Consider the following 26,839-nt stretch of genomic DNA (forward strand, 5'->3'; position numbering starts at 1 on the left):
TTTGCACTATAAGCCCTGGCCTATTGCTGCTTTCAAGACAACTCGTAACTCAGAAACTCTGACTTGAACATTTGTTGTAGAAAGATAATTTCCCACTTGGAAAGTATCAGAATTAACCAATAGAAAGCTCTATGCAAATAACTTACGTTTATTTTAACTTGTCATAAATGCCCCATATGTAAACTTTTTCTGGACTCTGTCTTTCAAAGATAATTTGTAAAAATCCAAATAACTTCACAGATCTTCATTGTAAAGGGTTTAAACACTGTTTCCCATGCTTGTTCAATGAACCATAAACAATTAACCTGTGGAACGGACATTAAGACAGTAACAGCTTACAGACGGTAGGCAATTAAGATCACAGTTATGAAAACTTAGCACACTAAAGAGGCCTTTCTATTGACTTAAAAACAGCAAAAGAAAGATGGCTAGGGTCCCTGCTCATCTGCGTGAACGTGCCCTGGGCATGCTGCAAGGAGGCATGAGGACTGCAGATGTGGTCAGGGCAATAAAATGCAATGTCCGTACTATGAGACGCCTAAGACAGCGCTACAGGGAGACAGGATGGACAGCTGAGAATCCTCGCAGTGGCAGACCACATGTAACAACAGAATCGGTACATCCGAACATCACATCTGCGGGACAGATACAGGATGGCAACAACAACTGCCCGAGTTACACCAGGAACGTACAATCCCTCCATCAGTGCTCAGACTGTCCGCAATAGGCTGAGAGAGGCTGGACTGAGGGCTTGAAGACCTGTTGTAAGGCAGGTCCTCATCAGACATCCCCGGCAACGACGTCGCCTATGGGCACAAACCCACTGTCGCTGGACCTGACAGGACTGGCAAAAAGTGCTCTTCACTGACGAGTCGCGGTTTTGTCTTACCAGGGGTGATGGTCGGGTTCGCGTTTATTGTCGAAGAAATTAGCATTACACCGAGGCCTGTACTCTGGAGCGGGATCGATTTGCAGGTGGAGGGTCTGTCATGGTCTGGGGCGGTGTGTCACAGCATCATCGGACTGAGCTTGTTGTCATTGCAGGCAATCTCAACGTGTGCGTTACAGGGAAGACATCCTCCTCCCTCATGTGGTACCCTTCCTGCAGGCTCATGCTGACATGACCCTCCAGCATGACAATGCCACCAGCCATACTGCTCGTTCTGAGCGTGATTTCCTGCAAGACAGGAATGTCAGTGTTCTGCCATGGCCAGCGAAGAGCCCAGATCTCAATTCCATTGAGCATGTCTGGGACCTGTTGGATCGGAGGGTGAGGGCTAGGGCCATTCCCCCCAGACATTTCTGGGAACTTGCAGGTACCTTGGTGGAAGAGTGGGATAACATCTCACAGCACTGGAAAATCTGGTGCTGTCCATGAGGAGGAGATGCACTGCAGAACTTAATGCAGCTGGTGGCCACACCGGATACTGACTGTTACTTTTGATTTTTTACCCCCCCCCCCTTTGTTCAGGGACACATTATTCAATTTCTGTTAGTCACATGTCTGTGGGACTTGTTCAGTTTATGTCTCAGTTGTTGAATCTTATGTTCATACAAATATTTACACATGTTAAGTTTGCTGAAAATAAACGCAGTTGACAGTGAGAGGACATTTATTTTTTTGCTGAGCTTATTTACCAATATATACACACGTTTCAATATGACACTTGTTTTTCCACACGGTGGCGACATTGTCACGCTCATGCGAAGTCGTGTAGCGTCACTGGTGAGTGTTCTGTGCCACAACCGATGCATTGAGACATTTGACATAATATAAGCAGCGTATGAAAAAACACTGACTGAAGAGACAAAAAGGCCAATTATTGTGCACAACAGATTTTATTTGACCATAGTCAAAAACAAAACATCTAACACCTACTATTAAAAAATAAATACAAGTGATGTTTCTGTTAGAAAAATGTAGCCCTTTGTGTTGTATACGACGCACTCACACAAACAGTCTAATTTAAAAGGGTGAACACTCATGCTACAAACTCAAGAAACGACCATTGCTATCTCCATAGAGTCTCATACAGATGCTACTTTAAGAAATACAAATAAACACAGCGCCCAGTCTTAATATAAAGGCCTAAACCATTTAAATATAATTTCAGAAAAACTGAGCCTACATGCAGCTGCTGAGGTATGTAACACACACACACACACACCTCTCAGCTGATTTTGACTGTCTCTGATTATAACCATATACACTACATGACCAAAAGTATGTGGACAACTGCTCGTTCAAAATCTAATTCAAAATCATGGGCATTAATATAGAGTTGGTCCCCCATTTGCTACTATAAAAGCCTCCACTCTTCTGGGAAAGGCGTTCCACTACATGTTGGAACATTGCTGTTGGGACATGCTTCCATTCAGCCACAAGAGCATTAATGAGGTCGGGCACTGATGTTGGGCGATTACGCCTGGCTTGCAGTCGATGTTCCATTTCATCCCAAAGGTATTCAATGGGGTTGAGGTCAGGGCTCTGTGCAGGCCAGTCAAGTTCTTCTACACTGATCTCGATAAACCATATCTTTATGGACGTCACTTTGTGCATGGGTGCATTGCCATGCTGAAACAGGAAAGGGCCACAAAGTTGGAAGCACAGAATTGTCTACAATGTCATTGTATGCTGTGGCATTAAGATTTCCCATCACTTGAACTAAGGGGCCTAGCCCGAACCACAAAAATAGCCCGAGACCATTATTCCTCCTTCACAAAACTTTACAGTTGACACTATGCATTGGGGGCAGGTAGCGTTCTCTTGGCATCCGCCAAAGCCAGATTTGTCCGTTGGACTGCCAGACGGTGAAGGGTGATTCATCACTCCAGAGAACACGTTTCCACTGCTCCTGAGTTCAATGGTGGCGAGCTTTACAACACTCCTTGGCATTGCACATGGGGCAGCTCTAGCAGGGCAGAAATTTGACGAACTGACTTGTTGGAAAGGTGGCATCCTATGATGGTGCCACGTTGAAAGTCACTGAGCTCTTCAGTAAGGCAATTCTACTGCCAATGTATGTCTATGGAGATTGCATGGCTGTGTGCTCGATTTTATACACCTGTCAGCAATGGGTGTGGCTGAAATAGCCAAATCCACTAATTTGAAGGGATGTCCACATACTTTGTATATATAGTGTACACACAGGTAAATAATTACAGCTACACATAATCACACCAGTGCAATTAAACCCTGACCTTCTAGCTTGGCAGCAAAAGCATGCAAATCAATGATGCATGTACGTATACACAGTACAGGTACTCATTTTCAGTGCAAACATTGTCACAGGGTGTCTGTAATCATAGGACACATTTTTACCACATTCTCAAACATTAAAAATATATTGCACAATTCAGACATTGCTTTGAAATTTGCAGAAAGTATTATGCGTGTTTGAGTGGTAGGATGCCAATACATAGTATGCTATGGGTGTCTCCTACCTTGTGTGTGGTCTGAGTATATCCAAGAGGAGGGAGGTTTTATACATTCTATGTGAGGTGTTCTAGTATAGCGCAGGATGTCTGTGGTTGGAGACAGCTTGTCCGGCTGGTCAAGGTGCTCTGCAGCTTATTGCTCCCCACAACAGTCACTACCTCTCTCTTTTCTTCTTCCATTGCCTGCCCATCAACCTGTGCATAACATGACAAGCATTTCAAAATCATCCCACGTATTCGCCAAAACCACACCCCCTGCCCACTATCCCCGCCTCACATTTCATGTCTATACCACTGCCTCTTCAGGTTGCACCAGAGCGCCTTGCAGGCCCCAGAGCACCATGGAGATAATGTATTCATCAGAAACACACAGATAGAGGACGAGGAGAGGGAGGGAGGGAGGGAGGGAGGGAGGGAGGGGATTAACGACTGCAGTGTTTTTTGCTGCAAGAGAACCTCACATCCTCCTCTAAACAATATACTTTAAATGAGAAGAGGGAGTGACAGTACTACAATTTCATAACAATCACAATTAGTGACAATAAGTGGAATGGTATCGAACAGGGAATGTTTGAATGTTAGTTTGTTTAATTCTTGAATTCAAGACATCAAATGGTTAACTGCTTAGTGGGTGTGTTCTGGAGGACTATGTTGTCCTGCTACAGTACCACTCAACCTGGCCTCAGAGCATTTTGTAATATTCTGCATGTAGGATGTGCATGTGGTAAACCAAGAGTAGGCCATCTATCTTGTTGACTCACCTATGTTTACCAGCTACCACACTACCCTTCTAACCTAGGCTTTCCTACTCTACATCTATCGCCATTAGAATAATGCAATTTCAAGTACGACAGCCAGGGCATTTGTCTACCTCACATGACATTACCACACACGGTTTGAAAAAGGAAGACTTTTAAAGAAGTTGCATTCCTTCACATGTATAAGCTAATATGGAGAGGAAATATCCAGTCATGTTAGTAATGGTACCTATTTCCACTAGATGCACACAGTCCCCAAGCTCTCAAACCAGCAGATAACCATCAGTATGAGGAGCTGTTGCCTTGTGATCTGGGGAGCTCGGTACCACACCTGGTGGTGTGGTGATAATTGTGTGTCTAACTTTGACCAGAGCTATGGAAGTGATATAGCTGCTCCATTTCTCTAAATCCATTAAAAAACCCTCTTCTTCATCCTCTTCCTCTTCTTCCTTTCTCTCAATCGGAACATTGAGACAGAACTGGAGTGTTCCGATAGGTGATAAAGATGTACTTCTTATACTGGGCCAAAGGTCAGTCCTAGTAGCTACAGCGCAGGAGTCACATAAACCTCATAAGAAAATCAGCTCTGTAAAGCAGGAGGCCTCAGTGTGTTTTCCAGCCGTTTACATTGAAGTCATCTTCTCCAAATACCTATTATTCACCCTTAGGTGTGACTGGGAGGCTCTTATGGCTCTGGCATAGGTGCAGGATCATCTGAAACCAGCCAACTGGACAGCTGATGAAACTGTGGGTTTGCACACACTGCAGGTGGGGAGGAACTGTTCCGGGGTGAAGTTTCCCCTAGGTATAGATCTAGGATCTTGTTCCCCTTTCTCAACCCTAGCCTTAGCCATTACTGGGGGGAAAGTGAAACTGACCCCAAATTAGTGCCTAGGGGCAACTTCAACCTACAACGGGGGGAATCCACTGGGTCACATGACGGCGCAGCGGTTCCTCTGCAGTGCCCCTTGTAGGCGGATCCCAGGGGTGTGGTTATGTTTCATGCCGCGCGCCACAGCGATGCCCAGCAGCTCTTTGAAGAGCAGGACCACGTGCCAGTTGAACTTGGCAGAGCACTCCACATAGCCACACTTCCAGGTCTTCTTGACGAGTACAGAGACAGCCCTGCGAGGGGTGAAGCGCTGGCGCTGCAGGTCCCTCTTACTTCCCACTACCAGGATGGGAACCTCACTGCTGCTGCCCTCCCTACAGGGACACGGGAAGGAATGGAGATAGAGAGAAGAAGGATAAAGGTGAGAAAGAATTGCAATCAAACAGGCATACTGTGGTTAGCCAACATATACTGTATGTGGTGCAATAGCAGCAAAGAAATCCCAGTCACATAATCTCTATTCTCCACACATCCTGTGTATGAATACAAATTTAAAGGTGACTGCATTGACATGAAGAGTCCCCTGGTTCGTGAGTAAGACAGCCTTCTCATTCTCCCCCCTCTTCTTCTTAACATTGTGAAGGTCAGTAGCGTGACTAGGAGACTGGAGACACCTTCCAGAGTGGTCACTGGGTGTTTGTGTGTGAAGATTACTGCAGTATGAGTGTGTCTCTGTGCGCGCGGGGGCTTGTGCAGTGTCTACTTGTGTGTGTGTGTGTGTGTGTGTGTGTGTGTGTGTGTGTGTGTGTGTGTGTGTGTGTGTGTGTGTGTGTGTGTGTGTGCGCTGATTCCTCTGCCTGGATTGGAGGTGTGTGGCGGTGGATCAGAGCATTAGGGCCCTAGGGGCCTCCCTCCACACTTTGTATCGACAGAGACTAAATGTAGAGGGAAATGTTTCTCACAGAACATTGGATTGGGAAGATGTATGGCAGGCTGCAACCTGGGCTAAAGCAGTGATGATTCAAGTGGGGCTGACAGTAATGCTATTGTGAACAATAAGCTCAGACCTTGATTCAATGCTAGCATGTTGAGTTGAAAATGCAATGATTTAATGGAAGAACACAGACAGACACACATACTTACAAAGACTCCCTCCCCAAAACACAAAAATATAATTTAGACTGAACAAAAACATAAACGCAACATCAAATCTAATAAAATTTAATTGTTTTTGCCAAATTTAACAGGTGTCGACCATACTATGCTTACTTACAAGCCCTTAACCAACAATGCAGTTTTAAGAAAAATAAAAGTCAAGAAAAATATTCACTAAATAAACTAAAGTAAAAAATAAAAAAGCAACACTAAAATAACAATAACGAGGCTATATACAGGGGGTACCTGTACAGAGTACCGCTTTCCGTATGCTAGCAGAGAGAACAGTCTATGACTAGAGTTGCTGGAGTCTTTGGCAGTTTTTAAGGTCTTTCTCTGGCACCACCTGGTATAGAGGTCCTGGATGGCAGGAAGCTTGGCCCCAGTGATGTACTGGGCGGTATGCACTACCCTCTGTAGAGCCTTGTGGTCGGAGGCCGAGCAGTTGCCATACTAGGCGATGATGCAACCAGTGCTCTCGATGGTGCAGCTGTAGAACTTTTTCAGGATCTGAGGAACCATGCCAAATCTTTTCAGTCTCCTGCGGGGGAATAGGCGTTGTTGTGCCCTCTTCACAACTGTCTTGGTGTGTTTGGACCATGATAGTTTGTTGGCGATGTCGTGACTTTACTTTCATTCATCTGATGACTGTTATTTATCTAATCAACTAAATATGTTTAATTGTTACTCAATTCAATTAATCATATAACAATTAACTCATTAGGAATTTGGGGCACCACGAAAGCGGTTGTTTAAAGGGTTACCATCTCCCGAATTAAACTCTTTACCTATCACATTCATAAAACAGTCAACGTATTAATCATAACCTCTAACATCTGCAAAAAACCCAGCCTTACTTATGATTCAGTACTACACAAATTGGTTTAATGATTTATTTACTAGCTGTCTAAATGATAACACAGGATAAACATACACACTTAATACATTATTAAAAGGTCCCTAGCGGACTGACACAACATATGGTGGCTTGAGAGAGAGAGAGAGAGAGAGAGAGAGAGAGAGAGAGAGAGAGAGAGAAAGAGACACTAATCGTTGATACATTTTAGGAACTACTCTCACAGTCATCATATATTTTGCACACGAACCACCGCCCGTTTGGAGTAAGAAATCATGAATGTATCTACATGGCAATGTCTTCGTTCACCGTGTATCTACGTCAGAACCAAGCCTACTCAGAAAGGGGTGTTGGGTTGGGGTCCCCACCCATCTCTTCCACTGTTGCTCTCCTCTATCCATTGACTTGTTGTGTAGTCCTGAACAGAACTACAGAGTTTATCCTACTTTCCATTCGCTCCTGAAGCTGCATTTTTAAATATAGGCTAGCCAGCTGTGTAGATGGTTCTCAGTGGTGATGAGAGTAGTAGAATGGTCCCACTTAAATGTGCTTTTCTAGATACTTTACTTAGGACAGCTAATCAGCTGTACCAGTGATTGTCCGGGAGGTGACATTATCGTCTCTACCTCATGTTGATATTCAGAGTTCAAACCACTTTGGACGTGAGGTGCAGCTACACGCCTCTCTGGTCTGAATGTTAATTTCTTTACCAATCCATTTATGCATTCTGGTCGAAAGGTACGGTTCCGTCAGGCTGACACGCTCTCTGACCTCACTCGGGGCGTGGCTACTTACTGTGAAACGTTTATAGGAGACAAATGATCTCTTATGGCTCCTAAAATCACATTCCTATCTTAACAAAATTCTTTCATAATTGTTCATATTTCATATATAATGTTAAGGTTTGAGACTTTGTACATATAGTGCATATACTTTCAAGTTACAGTATTTCCTTTATGACCTTTTTAATGACATCACAAAATAACAACCCATATAACATGAATTTGGATTTACATCTCCTTGATTTACAACAGGGCGTGAGATGTCAAACCCCCACCAGCCCCCTGTGGGTGAGAGAGGGTCTGGTTATTGCCATTCATTGCCAAGCTGATCTGACCCATTTTGATCCTCACACGACAGTCATGACAGTGATGTGGACACCATGGAACTTGAAGCTCTCAACCTGCTCCACTACAGCCTCGTTGATGAGAATGGGGGCATAACCAGCTCTCCTTTTCCTGTAGTCCACAATCATCTCCTTTGTCTTGATCAAGTTGAGGGAGAGGTTGTTGTCCTGGCGACACACTTCCAGGTCTCTGACCTCCTCCCTATAGATGCATATCTGTACATGCAACAATTTCAAAGATGTTACTCAGTTACAGTTCATATAAGGAAATCAGTAAATTGAAATAAATTAATTAGGCCCTAATCTATGGATTGCACATGACTGGGAATATAGATACATATCTGTTGGTCACAGATAACTTTTAAAAAAGGTAGGTGCGTGGATCAGAAAACCAGTCAGTATCTGGTGTGACCACCATTTGCCTCATTCAGTGCGACACATCTTCTTCACATAGAGTTGATCAGGCTGTTGATTGTGGCCAGTGGAATGTTGCCCCACCCCTCTTCAATGGCTGTGCAAAGTTGATGGATATTGGCGGGAAATGGAACACGCTGTCGTATATGTCAATCCAGAGCATCCCAAACATTCTCTATAGGTGACATATCTGGTGAGAATGCAGGCCATGGAATAACTCTGACATTTTCAGCTTCCAGGAATTGTGTACAGATCCTTGCGACATGGGGAAGTGCATTATAATGCTTGAACACGAGGTGATGGTGGAGGATGAATGGCACGACAATAGGCCTCAGGATCTCGTCATGGTATCTCTGCACATTCAAATTGCCATCAATAAAATTCTATTGATTTTGTTGTCTGGGTTTCATCCGTGAAGAGCACACTTCTCCAGTGTGCCAGTGGCCATTGAAGGTGAGCATTTGTTCACTGAAGTTGGTTACGACGCCGAACTGCAGTCAGGTCAAGACCCTGGTGAGGACGACGAGCACACAGATGAGCTTCTCTGCGAAAGTTTCTGACAGTTTGTGCAGAAATTCTTTGGTTGTGCAAACCCACAGTTTCATCAGCTGTCCAGTTGGCTGGTTTCAGATGATCCTGCAGGTTAAGGTACTGGACTGGTGTGGTTACACATGGTCTACAGTTGTTGGACGTAATGCCAAGTTCTCTAAAACAACATTGTAGGCGGCTTATGGTGGAGAAATGAACATTAAATTCTCTGGCAACAGCTCTGGTGGACATTTCTACAGTCAGCATGCCTATTGCATTCTCCGTCAAAATATGAGACATCTGTGGCATTGTATTGTGTGACAAAACTGCACATTTTAGAGTGGCCTTTTATTGTCCCCAGCACAAGGTACACTTGTGTATTGATCATGCTGTTTAATCAGCTTCTTGGTATGACACACCAGTCAGGTGGATGGATTATCTTGACAAAGAAGAAATGCTCACTAACAGGGATGTAAACACAGTTGTGCACAAAATCTGGAACTTCCATATGGAACTTCTCTGGAATCCTTTATTGGGTGCTCCCGAGTGGCGCAGCATCTTAGTGTAAGAGGCATCACTACAGTCCCTGGTTCGACTCCAGGTTGGATCACATCCGGCTGTGAATGGGAGTCCCATTCACAATTGGCCCAGCATTGTCCAGGTTTGGCCAGGGTAGGCCGTCATTGTAAATAAGAATTTGTTCTTAACTGACTTGCCTAGTTAAATTAAAGACAAAGAATTGTAAAAAATTCAGCTTGTGAAACCAGCACTATACATGTGTTTACATTTTTGTTCAGTCTATAATTAATTCATACAAAGACCTATAGTTTAGCAAATGTTTAAGAACAGAAAGAGAAATTGACAATACTACAAAAACAACTTGACCAACAAGAAAGCTCAATTTAATTTGTACATTTGAGATGACCCTGCATCTATTGGAGATCAAATCAAATCAAATCAAATTTTATTTGTCACATACACATGGTTAGCAGATGTTAATGCGAGTGTAGCGAAATGCTTGTGCTTCTAGTTCCGACAATGCAGTAATAACAAGTAATCTAACTAACAATTCCAAAACTACTGTCTTGTACACAGTGTAAGGGGATAAAGAATATGTACATAAGGATATATGAATGAGTGATGGTACAGAGCAGCATAGGCAAGATACAGTAGATGGTATCGAGTACAGTATGTACAAATGAGATGAGTATGTAAACAAAGTGGCATAGTTTAAAGTGGCTAGTGATACATGTATTACATAAGGATACAGTCGATGATATAGAGTACAGTATATACGTATGCATATGAGATGAATAATGTAGGGTAAGTAACATTATATAAGGTAGCATTGTTTAAAGTGGCTAGTGATATATTTACATCATTTCCCATCAATTCCCATTATTAAAGTGGCTGGAGTTGAGTCAGTGTCAGTGTGTTGGCAGCAGCCACTCAGTGTTAGTGGTGGCTGTTTAACAGTCTGATGGCCTTGAGATAGAAGCTGTTTTTCAGTCTCTCGGTCCCAGCTTTGATGCACCTGTACTGACCTCGCCTTCTGGATGATAGCGGGGTGAACAGGCAGTGGCTTGGGTGGTTGATGTCCTTGATGATCTTTATGGCCTTCCTGTGACATCGGGTGGTGTAGGTGTCCTGGAGGGCAGGTAGTTTGCCCCCGGTGATGCGTTGTGCAGACCTCACTACCCTCTGGAGAGCCTTACGGTTGAGGGCGGTGCAGTTGCCATACCAGGCGGTGATACAGCCCGCCAGGATGCTCTCGATTGTGCATCTGTAGAAGTTTGTGAGTGCTTTTGGTGACAAGCCGAATTTCTTCAGCCTCCTGAGGTTGAAGAGGCGCTGCTGCGCCTTCTTCACAATGCTGTCTGTGTGAGTGGACCAATTCAGTTTGTCTGTGATGTGTATGCCGAGGAACTTAAAACTTGCTACCCTCTCCACTACTGTTCCATCGATGTGGATAGGGGGGTGTTCCCTCTGCTGTTTCCTGAAGTCCACAATCATCTCCTTAGTTTTGTTGACGTTGAGTGTGAGGTTATTTTCCTGACACCACACTCCAAGGGCCCTCACCTCCTCCCTGTAGGCCGTCTCGTCGTTGTTGGTAATCAAGCCTACCACTGTTGTGTCGTCCGCAAACTTGATGATTGAGTTGGAGGCGTGCGTGGCCACGCAGTCGTGGGTGAACAGGGAGTACAGGAGAGGGCTCAGAACGCACCCTTGTGGGGCCCCAGTGTTGAGGATCAGCGGGGAGGAGATGTTGTTGCCTACCCTCACCACCTGGGGGCGGCCCGTCAGGAAGTCCAGTACCCAGTTGCACAGGGCGGGGTCGAGACCCAGGGTCTCGAGCTTGATGACGAGCTTGGAGGGTACTATGGTGTTGAATGCCGAGCTGTAGTCGATGAACAGCATTCTCACATAGGTATTCCTCTTGTCCAGATGGGTTAGGGCAGTGTGCAGTGTGGTTGAGATTGCATCGTCTGTGGACCTATTTGGGCGGTAAGCAAATTGGAGTGGGTCTAGGGTGTCAGGTAGGGTGGAGGTGATATGGTCCTTGACTAGTCTCTCAAAGCACTTCATGATGACGGATGTGAGTGCTACGGGGCGGTAGTCGTTTAGCTCAGTTACCTTAGCTTTCTTGGGAACAGGAACAATGGTGGCCCTCTTGAAGCATGTGTGAACAGCAGACTGGTATAGGGATTGATTGAATATGTCCGTAAACACACCGGCCAGCTGGTCTGCGCATGCTCTGAGGGCGCGGCTGGGGATGCCGTCTGGGCCTGCAGCCTTGCGAGGGTTAACACGTTTAAATGTCTTACTCACCTCGGCTGCAGTGAAGGAGAGACCACATGTTTTCGTTGCAGGCCGTGTCAGTGGGACTGTATTGTCCTCAAAGCGGGCAAAAAAGTTATTTAGTCTGCCTGGGAGCAAGACATCCTGGTCCGTGACTGGGCTGGATTTCTTCCTGTAGTCCGTGATTGACTGTAGACCCTGCCACATGCCTCTTGTGTCTGAGCCGTTGAATTGAGATTCTACTTTGTCTCTGTACTGGCGCTTAGCTTGTTTGATAGCCTTGCGGAGGGAATAGCTGCACTGTTTGTATTCGGTCATGTTACCAGACACCTTGCCCTGATTAAAAGCAGTGGTTCGCGCTTTCAGTTTCACACGAATGCTGCCATCAATCCACGGTTTCTGGTTAGGGAATGTTTTAATCGTTGCTATGGGAACGACATCTTCAACGCACGTTCTAATGAACTCGCACACCGAATCAGCGTATTCGTCAATGTTGTTATCTGACGCAATACGAAACATCTCCCAGTCCACGTGATGGAAGCAGTCTTGGAGTGTGGAGTCAGCTTGGTCGGACCAGCGTTGGACAGCGTTGGACAGACCTCAGCGTGGGAGCCTCTTGTTTTAGTTTCTGTCTGTAGGCAGGGATCAACAAAATGGAGTCGTGGTCAGCTTTTCCGAAAGGGGGGCGGGGCAGGGCCTTATATGCGTCGCGGAAGTTAGAGTAACAATGATCCAAGGTCTTTCCACCCCTGGTTGCGCAATCGATATGCTGATAAAATTTAGGGAGTCTTGTTTTCAGATTAGCCTTGTTAAAATCCCCAGCTACAATGAATGCAGCCTCCGGATAAATCGTTTCCAGTTTGCAGAGAGTTAAATAAAGTTCGTTCAGAGCCATCGATGTGTCTGCTTGGGGGGGGATATATACGGCTGTGATTATAATCGAAGAGAATTCTCTTGGTAGATAATGCGGTCTACATTTGATTGTGAGGAATTCTAAATCAGGTGAACAGAAGGATTTGAGTTCCTGTATGTTTCTTTCATCACACCATGTCACGTTGGCCATGAGGCATACGCCCCCGCCCCTCTTCTTACCAGAAAGATGTTTGTTTCTGTCAGCGCGATGCGTGGAGAAACCCGTTGGCTGCACCGCTTCGGATAGTCTCTCCAGTGAGCCATGTTTCAGTGAAGCAAAGGACGTTACAGTCTCTGATGTCCCTCTGGAATGCTACCCTTGCTCAGATGTGATGATGACTTATGCATTGGTTGACAGACCTTAACAGATCCATATGAACACATTCTGAACTACTTGCACTGAGAGGTTTATATTCAACTTGGTAATGAGGCTGTAGGGTGAAAAACATTAATCCTAACATCAAGCAGGCTGCTATCCTCTCACATACCCACTCAGGCTTGAAGGTCTCAGGAGCAGTGGGTTAGACAATAGTGTGTGTGTGTGTGTGTGTGTGTGTGTGTGTGTGTGTGTGTGTGTGTGTGTGTGTGTGTGTGTGTGTGTGTGTGTGTGTGTGTGTGTGTGTGTCAGAGGCTTAATTACATCAAAGGAAAAGCTTTTCGTCAGGAAGCAACAACAGACAGAAAACTGACAAGGCAGGGATTATTCTGGGTGAGGTATATTGTGTGTGTGTGTTCCTGTGTGTTTTGGAGTGGGTGGAGTAAGCATCAGAAGAAAGACAGGGGCAATTCCTCCCAGGCATCTTCCGCCCTGCTAGCCCACACAAATCTCAATAACCTGAGCATGGATGACACCTCGATTACTCCGATTTTATTCATGAGGACATGCATCCATCCCTCTATCATCCCTATCTCCCTCACCATGTCCTTATGCTTTCCTCCCTCTCATCCCTCTCTCTCATATCTATCAGTCTGTTATCGCTCCCTCGTGTCCCTTTCCTACTCTCGTTTTCTCTCTATTTACCCTCTCTATCCCTTTCTGCTCTAAATAATGCATGTCCTGTCATGGGCCATAAACAGACAGCTCTGCTACGGGCCAGCCAGTCAGCCACCCACCCACCCAGCCAGCAAGCCAGTCAGCCAGTCAGCCAGCCAGCCAGCCAGCTAGCAAGTCAGCCAGTCAACCACCCACCCACCCAACAAGCCACCTAGCCATCCAGCCAGCTATCCCCCCACCCAGCTAGTTAACCAGCCAGTCAGCCAACCACCCAGCCAGCCAGCCAGCCCCACACCCAGCCAGCCAGTCAGCCACCCACCCACCCAGCCAGTCACCAAGCCACCCAGCCAGCTATCCCCCACCCAGCTAGTTAACCAGCCAGTCAGCCAACCACCCAGCCAGCCAGCCAGCCAGCCAGCCCCACACCCAGCTAGTTAACCAGCCAGTCAGCCAGCCAGCCAGCCCCACACCCAGCCAGCCAGTCAACCACCCACCCACCCAACAAGCCACCCAGCCACCCAGCCAGCTATCCCCCCACCCAGCTAGTTAACCAGCCAGTCAGCCAACCACCCAGCCAGCCAGCCAGCCCCACACCCAGCCAGCCAGTCAGCCACCCACCCACCCAGCCAGTCACCAAGCCAGTCACCCAGCCTGACAGATCAGGATAGATCAGGCCAGATCAGGACAACCTCATAGAAGTTCAGGAGAAGCACAGTGGAAGGAATCGTGCTCTGCAGTCTGAAGGCCAGTTACGTCACAGAGCTGCAAAGAGGTGAACCACTTTAGAGCTCAACAAATGAGGGCCACCCATTCCTCCTATCAATATGCAAATGTAGCAGGTGCAGATGCCTACAGTCAGAATAACAGGAGATCTTTTGTCCTTCTTCTCTTTTACATCATCAGGACTTCACTCGCCTTGTACTCGCCCTCACCCATCAATGTCAAAATCAAATGTCACCTCATTAGTGAGCTGTCAGAATGCTGGGCAGGGGGAGACGACTGAATTAAAACCACAAGTGGCTCCTTTCTCACTGTTTTCACACAGATTGGATGTGTATTTGCATTGATGTATATGACAGCGTGATTGCATGCTGTCATTCCTGAGGTCTTGTATGGATGTCAGGACACAGCGGTCCTTAAAGCAGATACACTGGATGTTTCATATATGACTGCTGGTTTTCTGTGGAGTTTAATGGCTCTCTCCACATGTGTTTTACCTAACAGGTCCATGTGTGTCACTGTGTTCTGGCGTCCCCCTACCTGTGCTCCACGATCTGCTGGCGGATCATCTTGACATACTCAAAGCTCTCCACACAGCAGATGTCATAGACCAGGATGTAAGCATTGGCATTACGCACCCCTCTGCAACGCAGGTCCAGCCACTCCTGACAGACAGAGACAGACAGATAGAGGGGAAACATGAGTGATCCCGAAACAAACAACTACATCTCTCACTACAGACACACAAAGGTCAAATGATGGGAAGGATATTGAAGACATGTTGTTTCACTTGCCACTGATCTGACAAGTGAAACAGATTTATTTCATGAGTTATATCTCAAGAACCAAAATATATCTACCCTAAAACAGTAAGGCTTGTGAGGATAGTCCATATGCTTATAGCTGCTATCTAGGGAGTTCTTTGACCAATTTTTTTTAACAGAGGCAGCCACAGAGGATGACATTCAATTATTCAAAAGCTCTCGGGATGTGTTGCTCTCTTCACTAGATTGAAATTGAAATTGTGTGCTGTCAAATGGGTCTTTAAGACATCTCTGAGTCAGTCAGATAGATAGTCCTGGTATAAACCAGGCTGAAGCCATAAAACATGTTGTCTGACTCTGTCTGCTTTGTGCAAAATGCAGGCCCAGCACACTGCTCTGGTCTGCATGTGGCTAAGGCAAAAAAACGAGTAACAAAGCCCTGGCAGAGCAGGAATAGAGCCAGTCTCCTGTCAAGTGCAACACTAGAAACACACTGGACCATGGAGCTACGCCGCTCAGCCCTACTGTACGCACTGGGAGGGCAAACAGTGGCCTTCATTGAAAAGTAATGATTTGCTAACAATATTTAAAAGACGCAGCACAATGGGAGTGATTTGCTATGGACATTGAGGCAATTGCTTCAGCCATAACACAGTGACCCAATCTCCTCCCTCCAGCTTTCTCTGTTTCTCTCTCTCTCACACACACAAACTCTCATCCTCTCACATGCTCTCTCATTCTCTCTCTATGTCGCCTGCTTTACCTGAGTGAGTGGAATCTATAAGTGGTTCTGCTAGCTGGGAGAGGGAGAAGGAGAGATGGTGAAAGAGGGGGAGGGAGAGCGAAAGGGAAGAGGGTGATTGGAGAGGGAGGTATAGAGGGAGAAAAGCGCTGTCTCAGGGAGAGAGAGAGAAGTAGAGAGATTAAAGAGCAGCAAGTGGATGGACAGGGGAGGGAAGGGGGAGGGAAGGGTAGAGTGATGGATGAACAAACAGGGTGTGAATGTAACCTTTGGACTGAGCCCCACCAGGCTGACAGGCAGTGGATGGAGGAGTTGGTGAGATGGCGCAATGCAAAAGCATTCCCCTTCACTCACCCCCAACACAAGCTTACTAAACAGACAATAAGAAATCAATATGGCAAGGAGATCTGAATATAATTGCAGTAATGAGAATCAGCAGGATAACACTGGAGGAGTAATCTAAATGTATCCTGTATTCTGTAGATAAGTCTAAACAGGGAGTTTGTCAATAAGTTATTTTGGTGGGGAATCAGAAACAGTAATGGGGCAGACTCTGAGAGCAGATAGTGATCAATGTGAGCTGTAATGATGACAATGGTAACATATCCATGTCGACAGGGAATAATTGCCTTAATCTAATTTAGAGGGATTTGCAGCACCAGTGAGTTTGTGTGTGTGTATCTGTGTCTGTCTGTCTGTCTGTCTGTCTGTGTGTGTGTGTGTGTGTGTGTGTGTGTGTGTGTGTGTGTGTGTGTGTGCGTGCGTGTGCGTGTGTGCGTGCACGTGCGTGTGTGCATGTGCGTGTGTGTGTGTGTGTGTATCTGTGTCTGTCTGTCTGTGTGTGTGTGTATCTGTGTCTGTCTGTCTGTGTGTGTGTGTGTGTGTGTGCATGTGCGTGTGTGTGTGTGTGTGTGTGTGTGTGTGCGTGTGTGATTTTGTTATTTTATTAGGATCCCCATTAACTGTTGCAAAAGCAGAAGCTACTCTTCCTGGGGTCCAAACAAAACATGAAACATGACAAAATACAGAACATGAATAGACAAGAACAGCTCAAGGACAAAACAACTACATGTGTGTGTGAGAGAGGGAGAGTCTCACACAGAAAGATAATGAGGGCGATCTGCCATGGAGGCAAACACTGTGGCACCGAGATCATTACACACAAAGGTGGGAGTGAGAGAATGAGGAGGAGGAGGAGAGGGAGGACAAAAAAGATAATGGTTGACAGTGAAGAAAATGCAGCAAGTAGGGAGATTCAATTCGGTACATGTTTCCTGTTATTGCCTTTTCTCCCTGCAGATTGATTCAGTCTGTTTCCAGGAGGAATTAAGGCGGCTCGGGATCAGAAATGACACATCCTCAGCATTCCTCTACCATCTCTGCTCGTTCTGTCTCCGCGTTTTCTTCACCCCGCACACTCTCCATTTCCTACACATCAATTCCTATTTCCAGAGAGTGTTATCTCCTTTTACTGTTTAAGCACCTCAGTACAGTGCACCCAAGGAGTGGCGAATGAGGATTAAAAATGCCTTATAAAGGTTTTGTATCATTTCAGCCAGTAGTTTTGAATTAGCGCTCACAAGTCGAAACGGGTCCCTGAAAACGGCATCCATTTCGTATGGTATGTTACGTCCTGAAAATAAGTATTACTTTTTTTTCTGCAATTCGTACAGTTGAAATCGGACGTTTACATACACTTATGTTGGAGTCATAAAAACTTGTTTTTCAACCACTCAACACATTTCTTGTTAACAAATTATAGTTTTGGAAAGTCGGTTAGGACATCTACTTTGTGCATGACACAAGTCATTTTTCCAACAGTTGTTTACAGACAGATTATTTCACTTATACAGTGCCTTGCGAAAGTATTCGGCTCCCTTGAACTTTGCGACCTTTTCAGGCTTCAAACATAAAGATATAAAACTGTATTTTTTTGTGAAGAATCAACAACAAGTGGGACACAATCATGAAGTGGGACGACATTTATTTGCTATTTCAAACTTTTTTAACAAATCAAAAACTGAAAAATTGGGCGTGCAAAATTATTCAGCCCCTTTACTTTCAGTGCAGCAAACTCTCTCCAGAAGTTCAGTGAGGATCTCTGAATGATCCAATGTTGACCTAAATGACTAATGATGATAAATACAATCCACCTGTGTGTAATCAAGTCTCCGTATAAATGAACCTGCACTGTGATAGTCTCAGAGGTCCGTTAAAAGCGCAGAGAGCATCATGAAGAACAAGGAACACACCAGGCAGGTCCGAGATACTGTTGTGAAGAAGTTTAAAGCCGGATTTGGATACAAAAAGATTTCCCAAGCTTTAAACATCCCAAGGAGCACTGTGCAAGCGATAATATTGAAATGGAAGGAGTATCAGACCTCTGCAAATCTACCAAGACCTGGCCGTCCCTCTAAACTTTCAGCTCATACAAGGAGAAGACTGATCAGAGATTCAGCCAAGAGGCCCATGATCACTCTGGATGAACTGCAGAGATCTACAGCTGAGGTGGGAGACTCTGTCCATAGGACAACAATCAGTCGTATATTGCACAAATCTAGCCTTTATGGAAGAGTGGCAAGAAGAAAGCTATTTCTTAAAGATATCCATAAAAAGTGTTGTTTAAAGTTTGCCACAAGCCACCTGGGAGACACACCAAACATGTGGAAGAAGGTGCTCTGGTCAGATGAAACCAAAATTGAACTTTTTGGCAACAATGCAAAACGTTATGTTTGGCGTAAAAGCAACACACCATCCCCACTGTCAAACATGGTGGTGGCAGCATCATGGTTTGGGCCTGCTTTTCTTCAGCAGGGACAGGGAAGATGGTTAAAATTGATGGGAAGATGGATGGAGCCAAATACAGGAACATTCTGGAAGAAAACCTGATGGAGTCTGCAAAAGACCTGAGACTGGGACGGAGATTTGTCTTCCAACAAGACAATGATCCAAAACATAAAGCAAAATCTACAATGGAATGGTTCAAAAATAAACATATCCAGGTGTTAGAATGGCCAAGTCAAAGTCCAGACCTGAATCCAATCGAGAATCTGTGGAAAGAACTGAAAACTGCTGTTCACAAATGCTCTCCATCCAACCTCACTGAGCTCGAGCTGTTTTGCAAGGAGGAATGGGAAAAAATGTCAGTCTCTCGATGTGCAAAACTGATAGAGACATACCCCAAGCGACTTACAGCTGTAATCGCAGCAAAAGGTGGCGCTACAAAGTATTAACTTAAGGGGGCTGAATAATTTTGCACGCCCAATTTTTCAGTTTTTGATTTGTTAAAAAAGTTTGAAATATCCAATACATGTCGTTCCACTTCATGATTGTGTCCCACTTGTTGTTGATTCTTCACAAAAAAATACAGTTTTATATCTTTATGTTTGAAGCCTGAAATGTGGCAAAAGGTCGCAAAGTTCAAGGGGGCCGAATACTTTCGCAAGGCACTGTAATTCACTGTATCACAATTCCAGTGGGTCAGAAGTTTACATACACGAAGTTGACTGTGCCTTTAAACAGCTTGGTAAATTCCAGAAAATTATGTAATGGCTTTAGAAGCTTCTGATAGGCTAATTGACATCATTTGAGTAAATTGGAGGTGTACCTGTGGATGTATTTCAAGGCCTACCTTCGAACGCAGTGCCTCTTTGCTTGACATCATGGGAAAATCAAAAGAAATCAGCCAAGACCTCAGAAAAAAAATTGTAGACCTCCACAAGTCTGGTTCATCCTTGGCAACAATTTCCAAACGCCTGAAGGTACCACGTTCATCTGTACAAACAATGGTACGCAAGTATAAACACCATGGGACCACGCAGCTGTCATATCGCTCAGGAAGATCTCCTAGAGATGAACGTACTTTGGTGCGAAAAGTGCAAATCAATCCCAGAAAAACAGCAATGGACCTTGTGAAGATGCTGGAAGAAACAGGTACAAAAGTATCTATATCCATAGTAAAACAAGTCATATATCGACATAACCTGAAAGGCCGCTGAGCAAGGAAGAAGCCACTGCTCCAAAACCGCCATAAAAAAAGACAGACTACGGTTGGCAACTGTGCATGGGGACAAAGATCGTACTTTTTGGAGAAATGTCCTCTGGTCTGATGAAACAAAAATATAACTGTTTGGCCATAATGACCGTCGTTGTGTTTGGAGAAAAAAGGGGGAGGCTTGCAAGCCGAAGAACACCATCCCAACCGTGAAGCACGGGGGTGGCAGCATCATGTTGTGGGGGTGCTTTGCTGCAGGAGGGAATGGTGCACTTCACCGAATAGATGCCATCATGAGGAAGAAATATTATGTGGATATATTGAAGCAACATCTCAAGACATCAGTCTGGAAGTTAAAGCTTGGTCGCAAATGGGTCTTCCAAATGGACAATGACCCCAAGCATACTTACAAAATTGTGACTAAATGGCTTAAGGACAACAAAGTCAAGGTATTGGAGTGGCCATCACAAAGCCCTGACCTCAATCCTATAGAACATTTGTGGGCAGAACTGAAAAAGCTTGTGCGAGCAAGGAGGCCTACCCACCTGACTCAGTTACACCAGCTCTGTCAGGAGGAATGAACCAAAGTTCACCCAACTTTTTGTTGGGAAGCTTGTAGAAGGCTACCCGAAACGTTTGACCCAAGTTAAATAATTTAAAGGCAATGCTACCAAATACTAATTGAGTGTATGTAAACTTCTGACCGACTGGGAATGTGATGGAAGAAATAAAAGCTGAAATAAATCATTCTCTCTACTATTATTCTGACATTTCACATTCTTAAAATAAAGGGGCGATCCTAACTAACCTAAGACAGGGAATTTTTAATAGGATTGATTAAATGTCAGGAATTGTGAAAAATGGAGTTTAAATGAATTTGACTAAACTTCTGACTTCAACTGTATATGTTACGAATTCCAATTCGTACAATATGTTACAAATTTGTACGGGCTCAAGATCCCGTTCAATCTCTTTAATACATAATAAATATGCTTCATTATACTTTATCATACATTCAATGACATTAGACCACCAATTATGCTGTATATATCTATGTTTATCTACTGCTAATTATGTATTAGTTTTAAGCCCATGCTGATATCTGTGTTCCTCTCCTGCTTCTTCTTATATAATTCTTAACTGAATGACTTAGTCATCCTAAATGCAAGACTTAACCATAGTAGTAGTAGAAGTACCACATAGACAATATGCAGTATAATGCTACATGATCACATCCCTCCCTATCTAGTTGCTTTAAATGCACCCCCATATTCGGTAGGCTAAAAATAGTATTGGATAACACTAGAGAGAGACAGACAAGAGGCAGTGGAAAGGAGCTTCAAGACTGGAACGATATAAAGTAAAGACACGAAAACTGTGTGTGTGTGTGTGTGTGTGTATGTGTGTGTGTGTGTGTGTGTGTGTGTGTGTGTGTGTAGTGCAGGGCTCTCCAACCCTGTTCCTGGAGAGCCACCATCCTGTAGATGTTTTGCTCCAACCTCTATCAACACACCTGATTGTAATAATTAGCTGGTTGAAAAGTTGAATCAGGTTAGTTACAACTGGGGTTGTAGCGAAAACCTACAGGAGGGTAACTCTTCAGGAACAGGGTTGGAGAGCTCTGGTATACTGCTTTCTCCAGTTGGTCCTTTGAAACCTCTGCAAAAAGAATGCAGCTCAGCCCGTTCCCTTGAAGTGCCTGACAACCCAAGTCCTGGGTCCCTTTTTACCAGGCCCTGATAGAGCTGGCATCCCACTGCTCCCAATGATAGCAGCGTAATGGTGTCAGATGAAAACTTTTACACCAGAGAGTAGAGAACATGGTCATGAATGTGAATGGATGATAAGTGGAGACATACCTCAGACACGGTTGAAATGTTAATAAAACATCTTCTGTCCCTTTGGGATTGAGCTTCTCGTTACTTATTGATGTGCTGTACAGAAGGGAGAGCCACATTACACCTGTGAGTGTTAACAGGGTTGATTATTAACATTGGGGTTCCACTGGGCATTGATCTGTCGTCTCCTCCAGCTGCCTGATGATAGCGCTTGGCCTTTTTAACGCACACACACACACACACACACATATCTCTGACAGCTCTGCCAGTGTGTGTGACAGAGCCTATCTGCAGAGGCTGACAAAGGGCCAAGAGAGCGTATCCAGAAAAAAGACTAAATGTTTGATTCATCTGATGCAATGAACAGTAAAAGTGGTCAATTTTATTCCATATATGTAGGGGAGATATAAGCAAATGGAAACAGAGAGCAGAGAAAGACAAAGAGAGAGAGGGAGAGAGAGAGAGAGAGAGAGAGAAAACGTGTGGGAGGAAGTCATGGTGATATGATACACTATAAGAAGATGGAAAAAAGTACAGGGAAAAATAGGAATTGTCACTATCAGGCTTACAGTAAGTCCATCTGATCATCAAATCCTATCGACAAACTGTGACAGATGCTCTGAGAATGCAGACAGTAACACATTAACACAGACAGCAGCCCCGCCTGCACATCAATTATTTTTTACCACCAGAGTCCCCCAAGGTAAATAATGTAGTGGCGTCTGCCCTTGCTGCCCAAAGAGACCCAGATAAACACAGACTCAGTCTAAATGATGGACCAGAGCCAAAGTACAAGTACAGTACTACATCCTTTACAACACGCAATTACCTAACAGAAACCTGGCCTCGTTGCATAAGCATGGAGGAGTACTCATCTTCCTCCCCACCCGGGTACCATGTAAGAGAAGAGGAAACTCATTTAGTGAATCTGTCTTTATATGGTGGCCATTAGACTCTACTGCAGCAGCTCTTGTCTCTATTAGTCTCTTTACTCCCACTAGTCCTTCAGCAGGGCACTGTGCTTTAATCCAATCAGCTCCAAATACAATAAGAGTACATCTCAATCAGGTCCTTGTGTCTGTTCTGTTCTGGCCCTGTTCCAGAGCGCTCTGTCCTGTGACCCTGACCCAGCAAGCCTCTCCTCTGAAGCCCACCATGGGCCAGCTGCTGGCTCATTAAATATGGAAGGAAAAAAGGAGAGGAGAGTGCTTGCTCGGAGTGGAGAGCGGGAATGCCTCACCACCCCGTCACAGTCAGTAAAGAATGACTAGCCAGTGTGGGTCAGAGGCTGGAATATAGAACAGAACACAGTGCCTGAGATGGTAAGGCTGCTGCTCTCAGAGCCATTCCTGAGGAAATTGACCATCAATCTGCTTGATAGCAGTGCTCTTGTTGCACTCAACGAACGATTTTCCCTGGCTATACCTAAGACAAAGTACTGGTAGAGCTGTCTCTGTCTGTTGGTTAAAAACTGTATACAGATGTCTTAAACTAGACTCCCTGAAGAGGTTGAGGCTGTTATGTAAGTATCTCAATTCCTACCATTTCAACTGAGATATTCTAAATGTAAGTATAAAAGTGTTGACTGATATAACTAATCTATAGGCAGACGCAATGAATCCTGTTGCTGTAATGTGTGAAATGGAGCAACAATGCTCATGCAGCATTACGTACACCATAGGAGTTGGAGAACAGATGTGGACGTTTCATGTTTTTATGTGACGAGGCCCTGGGGGGATTCACTATCTAACATGGGCACACACACACACACACACACACACACACACACACACACACACACACACACACACACACACACACAAGCAACCTCCCAGCCTCTATAATGTGATCCATCCTGTCTTCTCCCTGCTGTTTGCACTTGAAGGAATTTGTGCTCTAATGGGGGTTAAGAGCCATTTAGCTGAAGAAAGAGCAAACTAAATCAGATTGCTTGTGTTGCTGTGCTCCGTGTATTGGAGAAAATAAAGTGCACTGCAGACCTCTTAACACATACTAAGAGATTGTTGTCATATTCTCCTCTTTGCTTTCTCTCTCCTAGACACTGCAAGAATCCTGAATTATCCCCTGCTCTCCTGCTGGCTCTGCCTGGCTGTGCCTGGCTGGGTTGAGGCTGTTTGCTCCTCAGTGTGTTGGATCGTAGACTATGTTTACAGGAAACACAGTGCATGCTCACTTCAGGGGGCTTTCTGGTCGGCTGCACCAGCTCCTCCATGGCCTGATCTCATTTTCCCAGTGGCAGCTCCCCTGTGTAGAAAAATACAGTTCTTGCTGTGGAGGCGATGGCTGCGATGTGTTCCCTCAGTAAATAACAAATAGCAACTATCAGTAAGATCAGTGCTTCACACCAGTCTCAGCCAGCTCCGTAGTAACCTTGGAGATCCCATTTAGAGCCCCAGCAGGCAGCACCAGGGAGGGAAAAACAGACAGGCTTCCTGAGGACCAGTGAGGTCAAGAGAGCTATTTCATTAGACATTCAGCAACACCCTTAAGCATGCATACAATCATGTACATACACACACTCTTTTTTAGTATATGCATGTCACTCATCTAGTGCTCTGGAACAGGGCCAGAACAGACACAAGGACCTGATTGAGATGTACTCTTATTGTATTTGGAGATGTCACTCATCTAAGGTGAGGAGAGAACAAGGAGATACAGAGAGCAGGAAAATGGTGCATGTCATGCCTGAAAGCAGAACATCTTTGAGAAAATATATTGATCAAACCACTGGCAGTCAATGAAAAAAGTGCTTAATTGAAACTATGGTGTTTCATCTGACATTCCCTGCTATCGCCAGGAGCATATTTATGGAGGTATAGCTTATAAGGTCACTAAGTGAAGCTCCAAATCTGCTTTTTCTCACTTAATACATTGGTGATTATGTTGAAGCATGCTGTTTTTGGCAGCAGTAAGTTAAACCATTTGCCATCTATTCAGAGTTGAGGATTCAATGTGGAATTGTAGCACTTATGGGCTGTGAATCTGTCTGCCAGATCTAACAAAGTCAAAGCACTTGTGCTTCCAGTTCCATCCTTTGATAAGAGCACACACACATCACTCCCCTCAGGCCTGCCAGGAGCCAGGCAGACAGTCTCCATCACCCTGGCCAGGCTCATGTGCCCAGAGGCTGGGCAGCTGAGTGTGCTCTGGTCAGGGGTCTAGGAGCAAATAGCCAATAAGGACGTACTTATGAAGTCATAGAAGCAGAACATATGGATACATTCAATATTACATAAACGTCCTTTCTTGTGCCTGAGAGTGGTAAGGCAATGTCATGTAGTGGGGAGTCTAGAGAGAGCGAGAGATAGAGAGAGTGTGTGTGTGTGTGTGTGTGTGTGTCTGTGTGTGTGTTTTAAAACACCAAATACATCATGTAGCCTATAGCCTAGGCTTGCCACTGAAGTCATAAATCAAGTTTCCATAGCAACTACTGCTCTAAGTGGCTTCGGATTATGAAAAAAAATCAAAAGGATGTGTTTACTTTGAAGAACCGCGCGAGCTGTCAGTGCATTTATGGATGGTAACCTAATGTCTCTGTGCTCTAACTATTTTCGAGGGACTTGACGCCCACATTTAGTTTTAGTTTTGAGAACTGTTTGTGAAAACATATAGGAATGGTTCTGACAAAGGGTAAATCAAAGACAATGACGCTAACCCTTACAGAATGCTATTCCCTTTACTAAATAAAAAAAATCGAAAGCCGAATGGAAGGTTACTTTCTATCTTACCTGGCTCGAGCTGGAGGGGAACGACGAAATTGGCGGGACATCCAAAATCTTCAGGTCGTACATGTTACCGTTCAAAATTACAGAGGGTCTGTACACATACCTGTCTCTGGTTGGAGTGTAAACCTCTGAGAAGTCATTATAAATAAATTGACGGATTATGGAAGTTTTCCCGACTCCGGGAGCTCCAATAACGGCGATACTTAGCGTCTCCACCATTCCTGGAACATCAGCACCATGGACAGCGACAACAAACCAATTTACAACTCCACAAAGATTGTCCTCGCAGCTGTTTTGTTTCCTGTGAATGTTGCTGCTGCTGTTCTGACACGGGTCAAAGTCCACACTTCTTTTAACTCTAAGTAAACACTATTTCATTTTTTTTTAAGTATGGCATTAGTTAAACCTTATTTAGGAAAAGAAAGGTCGAAACAATCCTCCGTCATCAAAAGACAGCAGTACATTTGTTTTATTCAGTTTCCTCGTCAATAGCTCTCCGACAGAAGGTCCTAGGATGATGAGAGTGATATATCTAGAATCAAGTTATGGTAGAGAGCAAGGTACATCTTTTGTTTTTACCGGTAGTCGAAATCTTCCCTTAACAGAGCCAAAAAGGAGGCAATATACTGTTTTCTTGCGCTCCGTGGTTTAGGGACCGTCACAAAAGTGCAATAATGGTGATTGTGTGTAAGCAAAAAAAAAAGGGGGGGTTGCGTTCCCATTCAGGAGGGTTAGACCTATATGAAGATTACATACACTGCATAGGGCCTCCAGTCGCTGAAGGCCCCATTGAATTTGAAGGTTGAATTGAAGGTTCCTATCCATGTGAAGTCACTGACCCCCTCATCCATGCTATATTTATAATATTTCCAGATCACCACTTCTCTGATTTTATAGGCATATTTCTTGTTACAGGTCTAAATTTCAATACCTTCCTATCCATATGAACTACAGAACTACAGACAAGGGCATTGGGTTCCTTTGCCTCTCTTTGAAAGCTATACCTTTTTTTTCTACATTCCTCCCCTTTGATTTTCTACAAATATTTATCCTATTACAGCTGTGGTTATTTGTTCAAGTACAGATCTAATTTTCAATAGTTTATTATCCAAAATACATATACCTGTAAAACCACTTGATGTTAGGTCACAGACCTCCCTCACCCATAGTCCACCCATTAGAATTTCCATTTTCCATTGCACTGTTTTGATATGTTTATTTCC

At 44.6% G+C, this 26,839-nt stretch overlaps 1 protein-coding gene across 1 annotated transcript; it reads right to left on the minus strand.

The window, feature by feature from the left end:
* Positions 1-1,820: 1,820 nt before the first annotated feature.
* On the minus strand, positions 1,821-26,266 carry LOC110525721 (ras-like protein family member 10B). Its single transcript, XM_021606103.3, has 3 exons — positions 25,620-26,266; positions 15,073-15,197; positions 1,821-5,402 (listed from the first exon to the last, which is right to left on the minus strand). Exons 1-3 carry the CDS (start codon positions 25,833-25,835, stop codon positions 5,129-5,131), a joined length of 615 nt encoding a protein of 204 aa, XP_021461778.1. The 5' UTR covers positions 25,836-26,266; the 3' UTR covers positions 1,821-5,128.
* Positions 26,267-26,839: the final 573 nt, after the last annotated feature.

Source organism: Oncorhynchus mykiss, chromosome 6, assembly GCF_057628025.1.
Source record: "Oncorhynchus mykiss isolate SJ-2025 chromosome 6, ASM5762802v1, whole genome shotgun sequence".
Lineage (NCBI taxonomy): Eukaryota > Metazoa > Chordata > Actinopteri > Salmoniformes > Salmonidae > Oncorhynchus > Oncorhynchus mykiss.